The sequence below is a fragment of the Agelaius phoeniceus genome, chromosome 18, assembly GCF_051311805.1.
Source record: "Agelaius phoeniceus isolate bAgePho1 chromosome 18, bAgePho1.hap1, whole genome shotgun sequence".
Lineage (NCBI taxonomy): Eukaryota > Metazoa > Chordata > Aves > Passeriformes > Icteridae > Agelaius > Agelaius phoeniceus.
Window position 1 is genome coordinate 1,477,501 of NC_135282.1, and position 13,668 is coordinate 1,491,168.

At 45.9% G+C, this 13,668-nt stretch overlaps 1 protein-coding gene across 1 annotated transcript in view; it reads right to left on the reverse strand.

The window, feature by feature from the left end:
* The window catches only part of LOC129128470 (transmembrane protein 132B), a 228,052-nt gene that overhangs the window by 13,717 nt on the left and 200,667 nt on the right, over window positions 1-13,668 (reverse strand). The window contains exon 6 of the mRNA XM_054645799.2: window positions 5,167-5,372. Coding sequence (XP_054501774.2) covers window positions 5,167-5,372 — 206 coding nt within the window. The remainder of the gene's footprint in view (window positions 1-5,166; window positions 5,373-13,668) is intronic.

Sequence of the window (13,668 nt, forward strand, 5' to 3'; positions counted from 1 at the left end):
GAGATGCTCACATATTCAACACCCACCCCAGCATCATGCACACAGCTCCCTTCCTGCTCCTGTTTGTCCCTGCCCAGGGCAGGGGTTGGAACAAGATAATCTGTAAGGTTTCCTTCAACCCAAACGATTCTGTGAGGCAAATGTTTTATTCAGATCCAATGGCTTGCTGTTTATTTATGTGCTTGTTTATTTCTACTTTCACCGTTTAAAACTTTGCGCTGCTGGATTGTCCAAGAGGAAATCTCTTCAAAACAACTGGAGGGAATTCTTTGTCATATTGATAAATATGAGCTGTGGAATGACCAGAGGGGAGGACTGGGAGGGAGCACTCCTGTCCTTATTTCCAGGACTGGCACCGTGTGGGCAGCCAGTATTTACCACAACAAAACGATGATTCAAGTCCAGCCCATTCCTTGGGGTATCTTAAATGCAAAGGCTCCATTTCAGCACAAAAACATTTAGAGATGTTGATATACTTCTGCTCAGAAACATGTTTTCTGTGGCAGACAAATGTGGAGCATCAGAAAAGCCTCTCCAAAGCCTGGGATGAGCAAGGCACGTTCTCTGTCAGTGCAGAGGAGAGGGAGGTGTCTGAATTTTCAGTACAAGCTTTGCAAATCTGCTTTGCCAGGTCTCAACTCAAGTTCTTTCTGGTTTTGTTTTATTTTTTAACAAAGGGTATAATTTTTCCACTTTAAAACCACAAAATCAAGATTTAGGCAGTAAGGCAGTGTTTGAGATCCAGTGAATTGCACAGTTCCCTTTAAACTCCTCATTAAAGTGTTTTCAGTAAGCAAGCAGGAAGCTCATTTTCTGCTCAAGACAAGTCCTGATGAATATAAGCTGTTGTTGCATATTGTGCTTTTTTCCCCTTGGTCATCTCTGAAAATCTCTCAGAGTCCTCCTTACCCTATTTCTTGCTGCTTGGCAAACTTGCTGGGAAGGGTTTGTGCTTTTCTGGAGCGAGCCAAGGTTGCCAGAATTACATTAAATTTACATTTCACAGAGAGAAAGGCTCTGCCAGGGAGCTGAGTTGAAGCAGCAGCCTGTTCCAAGGGTGCCTGCAAGCACTGATCTAATCAGTGATCTGTCAGCTCCACATTACAGACCTTGTCTCTGAGCAGTTGAAGTGTGTCTCTTTTAATCTGCACCCTTCTCCAACCAGGCATCACATTCTTGGGCCAGATGCTAATTTTCTGTTAAAAAAAAAAAAACCCAACCCTAAAGAAATCAGTTTTGCTGGGTTTGGATTTGAAATACTCATTACAAAGAGTCGTATATTTAAAAAACATTTCCAACACCCCTAATTGAAAAAGAAATCTCTCTCAGATACAAATTACAAACCACTAGAAGCTGATTTAGTGGAAGCCACAGAAATAAGCTGCACATAACTCCACTCACAGTTCAAGAAGAAATGTAATTTGGTACTTTCACAGATCTTGAAAATACAGCCTACCTATTAACAAAAATCTCCAAGGCCTTATCTCCAAAGGACATTAAAGTCAATTAACCAAAGGAGCAAATTTACAGCGTGTTCCAGCTTTGTGCAGATGCTGTTACCCACCAGTGGGATGGTTTGAGTCCAGTGTCTCTGATTTCACAGCTTTACTTCTGAGGGGCAGCACTCCCTGAGGGTTTAACTAAAGCAGTTTCTTTTCTCCTGCTTTTAACCCAGGCCAGCTTTCCTGCTTTTGACTCCAGAATTGGACAGGACCAAAGCAGAACTCAATAAACTCTGCCTGAAGGGAAGCCTGTGCTGGTGGTGTTGGGAGCCTCCTGAAAACAATGTCCTCTCCCAGCTGCAAACATTTACTGAAATTAAATCTCCAGCTTGTTCTGTAAGACTTTAGCCATGCAATTCCTATTAATGCAAGCTGAAGCCACTCATGCCATGTAAATATGTGTGCACAGAGCTGGTGCAGGAACCTCAAGAAGAAGGTAATTATTTTGCAGATGCATGAGGAATAGAAATAAATGTTCTTGTTAGACTAGCAGAGTCTGCCTGGACCTCTTCTACACTCTAATATTTGACTTTAATTTAAATATACACCTACTGTTTGCTGAGGCTGGGGGCTTGTGCAGCCTGTGCTGGCTCAGGCACCACTTTCCCTGCAGCACTCAGGAGATGATGGTGGAGCTGAATCTCACCTGCCCAGGGAGGCTGCTCCTGTCTGCAGCAGCACTCACCAGAGATCAAGTTCTCCTCCTGATAATATCACAGATTTGCTATATATTTGCAGGTGATCTGGTAAATTGTATTGCTGCTCTTACACAGGGGAGAGGAATTGGGGTTTTTTCCAGTTCCTGGTACAAAAGCAGCCTGTATTTTCCTTTCTGCTCTCTGACAAGTTCCTGCTCCTCCAGACCACCTACAAACCAACACAGTTCAGACTGTGCAGGGGGCACTTGTAAAAGTTTTGTAAAGACCCTGCTTTCTTCATGGCTCTGTGGAAATCATTCAAGAAGTCAGAGAGGCAAACATGTCTGTAATCACACGTGTTTTACAATTACAAACATGACAGGGTTTATGGGGAGCAGCAAGACATTTTACTGGCTGGAGACCCATCCCTGGGAAGAACAGATGTGATCTGGGGCACATAAACTCTCTCAGGTCTGAAGGGGAGCAGCTGTATCAGAGGAAGAGCAGCTATGCCGATGCACAAACGTTTCTTTTGCTAACAGCGCCAATAAACACGTTTAAAAGATCATTGTAAACCCAGTTCCATTTTGCCATCTGGCTCAGCCAGCCACGCTGTGGGGGTGGGAACGAGGCCCTGGGGCAGCCAGAGGAGATGAAAGAAACTCTGGAGGTTGCTGAAGTGTCTCTGCACAATCCCTATAAAACATTCCATCATTTCACCTGCTGTTTGTTGGTGAATAACTTTATAGCAATGCTCAGCTCCTGCTGAGAACACCAGCAGTGGTGTGAGGACACCAGCCCTGCAGGACAGGAGCCAAGTGGAAAATGGTTTTGTTTGTGGTGAGGTGAGCTATGAAGAAGCCACAGTGCAATCCTGCCATGACCAGAACAGTGACATGGTTCCAGTGGATTTCTGGGCTAAGTTTAAGGCTGCCTAAGCTGTTGTCAGGGACTTTGGAAAGAATCCTTGAGTTTCCTTCAAGGACAGATATCAAAACCCTCATACAAATTGCCAATATTGGCTCTCACATGAAGGTGAAGTTGAAACAACACAATGCTATGGCTTCACCTGCTGGGAAATGCTTGGATTTGGGGTTTTGGCAAAGATAAAAGCACTCTGCTCACTCTCAAACCTACAACTCCTGACTGCAGTCCAAATGTCTTGAGTGCTTCAGCTTATCACTTAAAAACTCATAAAAACTCCCCCATGTTTAGGATTTTGGGAAACACATGGGAGATGGAGGTATAAGCAGATTAAAAAGTAAAGAGAAAAGTCATAATAATAAAAAAGAGCCAAAATGAAAATCCACTAAATCTCAGGTAAAAACCATCCAAATCTAAAAATAAAGGAAATGTAAAAACCTTATGTGCAAAGTAAATGTCAGCGTGAGCACAACTAATGCTGGCTCTGAACTATTGATTCAGAATAGCCCTGCAAAGTTAAAAAAACCACATGAATGGTCAATAAAAGGAGAGATCATTTGTTTCCTGTTGAAACCTTTGCTGTTTACGTGGGCATGGACCATCCAGGGGGATGGCACAGGGTCCACACCTTGGAAAATGCCTGCAGGACGTGGGCCAGCAGCTCCAGTGCAATCCAAGCAGCAGCAAATGCTTTGCACCAAAACTCTGCAAAGCCTGCCAGCCTGCAAGCAGAGCAGACTCTCAGACCATTCTCTTTATTTCAGCTGGCCAAATAAATCAGGAGGAGACACCAGGGGGGAAATTTCCAGCGCTGCCTCTAATGGGTTTAACTTGAGAATGCCCACGACTGCTAAGCAGGACTGAATGTCTGCTCCTGCAATAAACACCAGCCTAATCCTGCAGCTGTGTGCTCAGCAAAATCCCACTGCTTTCAGCAGGATCTGTGCCTCAGGGCTGGGACAGCAGAGGCAGGAGAGGGAAGTTCAGTGAAGATTTAAGCAGTCAGCTTAAATCCATTCATTCCTCACCCAGCACAGCTCTTCCTGCCTTTGTCACTGAAGCAAACACTGCAACTTCTCTTGTGCCAGATTCTCATCACCTCTTCTGTCATAGCCAGAAAAATGCCCACATAATCGAGAGGTCAGTCATTGCCCTTCTCTGGAGCTCGTGATCTGACCACCCTGCAAATCGTGTGCTACTCCTACTTTTGTGCCCTTATGAAGTGTTGGGTAGTTCTCTCCACTGCTGTCTGGGCTCTTCAGGCTCCTCAGTAGCTGAGGTGTTCTCCTGGGCACTGGAGGGCTTGAGCCGGAGCTGCCACAGTGTTTAGCACTCCCCTTGCTGCTGCCAGCAAGGCTTTTTCACTGGGTTATAAATCTGAGCTGGTGGCACGCCTTTTCCCCACGAATATTTTTCAATTTCACCTGAAATCCACCAACACAGCAGCGTTCCTGGAAGTTCTTCATCTTGCAAATGATGGTTATTACAGAACAGGCATTTCCAGTAGGGAATGATGGGATCAGAGCTCAAAATCCCCACTGTCTCTGCCCTCCTTTTTCCCTGTCCACTTCTTCCTGGGGGAACATGATCTTCAGTAGGAATTGTTTCTTACTTAATTCAGAGCTGCTATGTACTGCAGCAGCCAGGTCTGCACAGGCTGAACAACCACCCAAAGCCATGGAATCACAGAGGCTTTGGGTTGGAAGAGACCTGGGTCACCTGGTCCAAGGCAGTGACACCTGAACCCTTCCTTGGCCCTTTATTTGTCCCAGCAGAAGGAACTGAGGTCTGGCAGTGCTGAATGTCTCACACACACACACACACACACACACACACACAGAGCAGGGTTGTGTTACACCTACAGGAGAGGTCCAGGTCCTTTTCCTCAGGAATGTGTGCTCCAATGTCCTGAGATTGTGTGTGGGATTGATGAATGCTCCAGGCAAAGCACTGGTTTTTAAACTGCCCAGTGTTTGAACGAGGGCTGAGGCAGGACTGCAAAGCTGACTGCGATTTTTAACTGCTCCTTTTCAAATGGCTGTGCTGAAAAAGCAGAGCCCCAGGCCCGTGTGAGGAGTGGGCCATGCTGAGGACAGACACACCTTTTGTTGGAGGTGACAGGGATCCTCCAGCCCTTGATCTGGCTGAGCTCGGTGTCAGAGATCTCGATCTGCAGCGGCAGCCGCGGGACCCAGACCGTCACCTCCAGCTGCGTGGTGAAATGCTGGTAGGTGAAGTTCACAATGGTGTCCACTTTGCTCTTCATCTCCTTGCCATTAACAAAGATGGAGTCACAGCTCTCAGAAACCTAAAAAAAAAAATAAATATATATATATAAAAAATTAGGAAATGAATAAAAGTTCCTGAGGAAGAACAAGGATGATACATGAGTGCTAAGACAACACTGCAAATCTAAGTCATGCATATTGCATTTCCAGTTCTCTAATTAGAAGCAAACAGTGATAAATGGACCCCAGGGAAAGAGTTGTGCTTTCCTCAAAGGATACTACTCAAACTACAAAAATAATTTAATGATGTTATATAACCCGTGTGAATCTTTTATATTAGGCAAATTAAACCCTTCATGAATCAAACTCCATGTGCATCAACGTTTATGTTTACAACTTGTTTAAAGAACCAGGAAAAAATGGGGCCATATGTTAGTAAGAAAAAGACTGACTCAGATCCATAAACCAGAATCTTTTCCCTTTTCCTTGAGCACTGTAATGCTGAAAGACAAAGATCCCCTTATGGCTCGTGAGCAGAAGTGCAGCAGAAGCATTATTTTTTAGAACTTCTCAGTAATTGTTTTAACAAAATGTATTCATAGTTGCTTCATGGCATTGAAATCACTGCTAAAAGCAGCGTGTGGGCTGTGTACTACAACTCATCTGCCCTCTCGGCCCCAGGGATCTTCTGGCACAAAATCAAGGTCCTGAGCACAGATCTTATTGATACAAAACCATGATGCAGCAATTAATTCAATCTGCATCCTAGAAGACAGGACTCCTTTGTCAGGAAGGGGTTTCTAATATATTTGTAACTATGTGTGTTTGTGTGGTTTTAGCTATACAAACAGTATAGTTTTAGATACACAAACACCCAGTCGTGTGTAACATTCATGTATATTATTCATGTACAATATTCATGTTTCTATCCATGTATAACACGAGTTATATAGCTGCATGTGTACATGTATTTTATCTTTATCTGGTTTGCATTCTGCCCTGAAGAGAGAGAGGAGCTCATTTCCCACAGAGTCCATGGTTTCAGTGTGGTTTTAATCTTTTAAGCCCGCAGCTGATGAGATGTGGCTGTGTCCCTGGAATGCACTTTGTTCTCCTGTCAGGGCTGCTCTGTGTCACCTGTCCAAGGCTCTGGCACACAGGGATGCTGGCTGAGCCCGTGTTTAAATTCTGGTTTCCTGGAATTACTGAGATAACTCATGTAGGCTTCAGTGGGAAATAGGCTGAGACACAGGCTGGGTTCCCTCTGCAAACCTACCTCACATCTTTTCAGATATTAACGGGGATTAGGGGTTACTAAGCCAAGAAAAAATCAAGAAAATCTCTGGCAGATGCTTTGTTTTGCTAAAAAAATACACAATTTTCAGATATGAAGTAAAATATCTGTCCTTCCATATTTGCCATATTCAAATCAGCTTCTCAGATCCTTTTCAATGTACTGAAATTACAATTGCTCATTTACAGAGGGGCTGAGCCGGGTGATGAGGGATGGGGCAAAGGAAACACAGTCCCTCTTCTGGAGAGAATACTCCTCCACATAAATGCTAAATGAACACAAGAATATAAAAATAATAAATCTAGATAATCTGATAAAGAGCTTAAAATGGACTTCAGGCTCAGGAGTACCACAAATGAGATGGAGCATACTTGGAATCTTTTTTCCCCTCCCTCACAATGTGTCACGAGTGTCTCTGGAAAGTTTAAGCACATTAAGCAAGCCCATTAATTGAATGAGCAGTTGAGATTCTAAACCATAAAGCTTACATCGAGGGAGTTATGTGAGAATTAATACAAGACAGAAATAATTAAGAAAACTCAAAGAGGGAGGGATAAACATCAAGGCCGGATCAGGGGAATAACTAATATCTGACAAGACAGCAGCTAATTTTTCAGATTCTCTTCTTGCTGCACCAAATGTTCTTGTCAGCAGGCAAGAAAGGTGCTAAATTAGGGAACTGAAAATGGACATTAATTGTAGCTATAAAAATATCAGTCTAGGTGTTGGAATACTGGATGCTGAGAATTTTAAACTTTCTGTGCTGAAAGGCATAGACCCCCAAGAGAACACTGCACTTGACCTGAGGCCATGGAGAAGCTTCCAAAATGGAATGATAGCACTGGGATTGTGGGTGTGGGGTTTGACTAGAAGTGTGTAATATCACAGGGTGGAAAACTTAGAGTTTAAGGGTTTAGAATATAACAATATATGTAGAGCAAGATGGAGGTTTTGGGGTGGAGGCTGGTCCTTCTTCTTCACCTTCTTCTCCCTTCTTCTCCACGGGTCTGGGTGGTTTTGTGTAATTGGACAGAACAGTCCACAGTGCGGGACACAAGGGATTAGTTATTGGGTTAAAAGTGAAAATAATTTAGGTGCCATCTCTTAATTGGATAGTTTAGCCTTAAAAGACCTTGTAGAGAAAGACAGTTGGCCATTTTGTAGCTTGTTAGTAGAAGGCTGTAGAACTCAGGACTTGTATGTAGATAAGGAATAATGAACATCTGCGTTTGAGCACAGAACACGGTCTGGAGTGCCTCAATGCTGACCTTGGCAGAGCAGACACGAAGCCAAGAGCCAGCAGTGAGTGGTGCCTGGTGTGGGGACACTGCTGAGGCTGGGACCTCTCTGCAGACACAGAGCTGGAAAGGAAAAACCCCAGGGAAAATAAAGAAGAAAGAAAAAGGGAAGAAAAAAGAACTTGGGCATCCCTAGACGCTGGTGAAACAGTTTGGAGCAGAACGTGGATTCTGGACACCCACGAGACGGGAACTGGGGAGGAGAAACGGACGGCGAGAAGTGAGGTACGATTTACGTTCTTCAGGGTTAACCACAGACAGATAATGGGAAACATGAGATCAGAGAGAGATGCCTTAGATCTCCTACATTCAATGGGCAGGGAACATCCCACGGCTGTCCCAAGCGACCAACTAAAAAATCTTTTACGGTGGGTGCAGGAACAGTTTCCAAACGCAGATCCAGGGGCTCTTTTCGATCCCTTTCTCTGGGACTCTGTGAATCTAAGACCATACAATGCTGCTACGCTAGAGAACACAGCAGCAGCAAAAGTTCTTCTCGCATGTAGGGTGGTCTGTGAGGTTCTAGCCACAGAAGCCATGCACAGAAGCGGCACAAGGGGCTAATGAGATAATCAGCACCCAGCCTCAGCCCGTGCGGGCCCTCCTCAGCCGGCGCGGCCCAGAGCGGCGGGACGGGCAGCGCCCGTGGCCCCGCTCCAGCAGCGTCGGCACAGATCGCTCCCCACGGCTCCCCCAGGGACAGGGGACACGCCAGCCTTGCGAGGCGCTCCCCACAGCCGGGGGAACCCCCGAATTACCGGGGAGCAGCCCGGGAGCGGGCGGGCCCGTCCCCGGTGCGCGGCCGCCTGGAACCGCGGACAGCGCGCAGCGTCCGCAAGACCGCACAGACCGCCCCGGGTACGCAAAGCCACCGCAAGCAGCGCAAACCGCGGCTCCCTTCTGCCCGGAGGGAGCGGAGCGGCACCCGCGGCGGTTTTTAAGTAACAAACGTGGCTTTAGCTTCAGGCAGTGCGCAGGGCCCGGCGGGGACGGGCCAGGGGCACACGGAGGTGGCGGGAGGACAGGGGGCCCTCGGGACGGGCGGATGGAATCTCGGACCGGGGGTGGCACGCACAGAGCCAGAGATCACAAACAGCGCTTCTTTACTGCCCACAGACCCAGAGATCACAAACAGCGCTTCTGTACTGCCCACAGACCCAGAGATCACAAACGGCGCTTCTTTACTGCCCACAGACCCAGAGATCACAAACGGCGCTTCTTTACTGCCCACAGACCCAGAGATCACAAACAGCGCATCTTTACTGCCCATAGGTGCGGCACCGCGTGTCGCTTCCCCGCCCGCTCGCTCCCAAACCCAAGCCCGGAGCCACCTCTCCCGAGCCATTCCGGCACCGCCCGTGGCCCCGCCTCCCGGCCTGTCAATCACTCATTAGTGCAGCTCAGAGGCTGCGCACGGAACGTGCCCTTCCCACATAATGGCGGCGTCCTGCACACCTATTCCGTACAGAAAAATGGCGGCTCCCTGTGCACTTCCGTAATTTGCATACATACTTCCGCTAACGCCATTTTGTGACCAACAAGACGTTAAACCTCCTGCTGCAGCGCCACCTCTGGCCAAGTCTATTATTGCACCCTCCCATTCTAATAATGTACAGCAACAAATGCAACCAGCAATTCCTCACAGAGAGGGGTGTTATGGATACACATTATAATAGTGGCTTTTCGCAAATATTAAAATGGATTTTATATCTATCATGTTAAAGTAACTGTGTTATAAAGATATAGTTTGCATTTCTACTGTTAATTAAGCTTAGACATAGTAGTGAAATAGTATATATGCTATATAGTATATAATATATACTATAATAGATACTATATATTATATATAATATTATATATATTATATATAATATAACTATATGTATAATAATATATAAAAATATATTATATATATTATATATACTATCTATTATATAATAATAGATAATATATATATTATATATACTATTAGTATTATAGTATACTATATATACTATAACACATATAAGTATGTGTTATAGATACATATTATAATATTGGCTTTTCGCAAATATGAAAATGGATTTTTTTATGTGTGATGTTAAAGTAACTTTGTCATAAATATATGGTTTTTATTTCTAAATGCCCAGTGAACCATATGGTTCAGAGCTCAGGATTCACTCAGGTGTATCTCCCAGAAAATAACCCAGCCTGGATAAGAAAACTTGAAGAGAGCCATTGTTGTTTCAGTTCTCTATCTAGAATTTGAGTTTACTCTGTTAAGTACAAGCATATCAGACAATTCAAAGGAAAATCCAGCTGAATCCCATGGCAAAGCAGGATAGACTAAAGCTCACATGAGGAAGCCTCTGTTTCACTCACACATATTTCATTACTGCCCTGTTTCTTTCACTCACCTCACTACAACTGGTGCTAAAAAGTAGACTTGGCTCATCTGAAGGAAATGAGGACCTTGTGCATGGATAGAAAATGTCCAGCACTCCTTTTTTCCCTTGGGACCCACTACAGAGCCAGGCCAAAGAGCTGATTCCATCCTGGAGCTGTGATTCCATGGCAGCACCACTGTTCCTTCTCACTGCTCTGGAGGGAATGGAGCCCCCCTTGAGCCTTGGGGACTGCACCCTCTGGCCAGGGCCCTGCAGCAATGTCCCCCTGCACTTTCTCTCCTTTTCAGCCCCCTCCAAACCTTCCAGCCACTCTCTGCCTGTCAGAGGTGCTGGGGATGCTGCTGGAAGGGGAACTGGTCCCAGTGCTGCCTGCTCCCATCAGAGCTGCTGGGCTTTGCCTGAGCAGGTGACTTCCACACAGAATTCCTTTGAGCTGCTGCTTCTGAGGGAACAAAGAGGGAAAAGGCTCTTAAATCTCTCCTACAAACACTACACAGTGAGAAGAATCAGCAAAAGCATAGAATGCCACCCTCTCATGTAAAATACACGGAGCAAGGCTGTTTAAAGCAGTCTGTCACCATCCATTGTCAGCTGCCTGGCAGCCCCAGCAAGTGCTGTTTGAGACAGTTTGCAGGGGAGCAGGCCAGCCACCGTGTGCTCCCATATGCAGGTCAAGAGAAAGAGAGCTTCAATTAACCTCTCAGGGCTTTGAAGCAGGTGGTTGGCTCCAATCCCCACAAGTAATTGTAAAAAAGCTCAATTTGCCCTGTACAGTCTATGACAGCCTCCTCACTTTAGGCTAATCCAGACCAGAGGAAGAGAGCAGTTTGGGAGGAGTAATTGGGAAACCATTTGATGTTCAGGTCACAAAGGTTTCTGCACCCTTTGGGGGAGGAGGTAAAACAGAGGGGACGTGAACTGACAGGAAAACAACAGATGCCTGCTTGTGGCTCATCTCTGCATGCAGGGTCTGCTCCAAGCTCCTTCCTCACCCTCAGCTGGCAGGTCATCCTGCAAGGAGCCCTCACAGGAGACAAGACAGCCACAGTCCCCTGGCTGTTTATTATTCAGGAGGTTTTTGGTCGTGCTGAAACCCTGCTGGGCACAACCATTTTCCTCCACACTCTCTAGCGTGGGAGGGGAGAGCAAGATCTGCTTCAGCAGAGACCTGGCCACAGCAACATCCATCTCCTGTCTGCAGCACCTCGGGGGGCCCAGCCCACCCCTCATCCCCAGGGTCGTCCTTTTTCACCCTCGGGCAAACACTTCTCACTGATATTTACACACAGCTGTGTACGGACATGGATAATGAATTATAAAGGAGAAACTCCTACCCGAAGGAATGAACTCTAGTTAATTCACTGCAAAGTAATGCTGCCTAAGAGGATGTGAGACCAAGCACAGTGCAAAGCTGTCCTGTGGCACTTCTCCACCTGTGAGTTTTTGACACGAACCCCACAAAGGGATGGTGCTAATTTTACAACCCATTTAAAGAAAACTGAGGCAGACACCATGTGTGTCAGAATTTGGCCTAACACAGAATCTTTTCAGCTGAAAAACTCAGCCATTTGGTTATCCTCTCAGGTCCCCAGATAATTTAAATTTGAAGTTCAGGTTCACCCTTGAGAAGAGGTGCTTGCTGCCAAAAGAGCCTTCACCAGTGCTTCAGAAACACTGGATTTACAAGAGCAGGTTTTTGCTTGGGGTCAAGATCTACTTGTCTTTAAAACTACCTGATGGGTGTGCAGACTGCAGAGTTGTAACCCTGATTTTTCTCATTCATTTCTCATTCCTTGCCTGCCTGTCTCCCCTAAATAGCAAGGGGCAGAAAGATGTGCCTCATGTCTTGAGACAAAACAAAATGTATTCCCAAACCCTTTTTAGATAAGAAACGATGGTTTTGTTTAAATTCAGAATTGTGCCTGACAGCAGTCAGTCTAATAAATGCCAGGCTTCTTGTTTTGGCTGCAGCTGTGTGTTATGTCATGACATGACAATTATCCAAGCTCTCAGGACTCACCCAGATTCGTGTGTTGAGTGATAAAATCAAAACTTTTCATTAGATTTTGTTACTCTTTTAAAATTAAAACAAATTGGCCACGATTGAATGACAGTTGTGCCCAGAGGTGACCAACACCCTGTCCTGTTTGAATTCCAGCTCTGCCCAAAGGTGACCAACACACTGTCCTGTTTGAATGACAAACACACAGTCCCGTTTGAATTCCAGCTTTCCCCAAAGATGACCAACACCCTGTCCTGTTTGAATTCCAGCTCTGCCCAAAGATGACAAGCACCCAGTCCTGTTTTTGGATGACAAGCACCCTGTCCTGTTTGGATGACCAACACCCAGTCCTGTTTGAATGACAAGCACCCAGTCCTGTTTGGATGACAGGCACACTGTCCTGTTTGAATGACAAACACACAGTCCCGTTTGAATTCCAGCTTTCCCCAAAGATGACCAACACCCAGTCCTGTTTGAATTCCAGCTCTGCCCAAAGGTGACCAACACCCTGTCCTGTTTGAATGACAAACACCCAGTCCTGTTTGGATGACAAGCACCCAGTCCTGTTCCAGGTGTGTGTGGCAGTGCCAGTGCCCTGTGCCACCCTGTGCTGTTGTCACCTGCTGGGGCTCCTTGGGCTGATCCCTGAGGCTCTGGTCCCACCTGCACAGGTAGCACAGAGCTGTGTGAAGCTCCCAGAGCCCACCAGGACCCAGCCAGGTGAGGGGCACCGTGTGCTGAGGGGGCATGGCCCTTGCCTGCCACCTCTGTCTGTGCCCCTCACAAATCACCCCGGGTCCAAGCCCCGTAAAAGGTGCCAGGCCTCACAAAGATCTCTTTCTTTCCTACAAGCAGGGATTTTTCCATGCAGATAATTCTCACAATAGTTCTGCCTCCCCCTGCCCCAGCTCATCTTGTGCACTGGGGTCTGCAGATATTGCCTGCAAGCAATTTGAGGCAAATGGTAGATCAAGAATATACAGAGTAAAGGATGGCAAATGACATGATGCTGGAATTTAAACTAATAAAACAAGAGGTTTTATTCCCTTTTAATCTTCCACATGTGCAGAAGAGTCTTGGAAGTGTCATTTTTGAAGCATTCTTTTCCCGTTAATTTGTTTTTATTGGCAAATCAGGTCTCCAAGTACTGTTCTCTGAAATAACTGCTGTAGTTTCAGATAGGAGTGTTGTTTTTAGGAATCCCCTGAGATATATTCTGAGCTTTCTTTCCTACTTAGAAACGATAGCCAGAGTTTAAGTCGAGTATTCCCCATCCCATGTGCTCGATACGTGTTTGTTTTTCATCTTATCACTGAATAATAATGTTCCACAGGAACAGGACACAAACTGCCTGGCTCACAGCAGTCCAACAGCTGCACTTACCAACAGGATTAG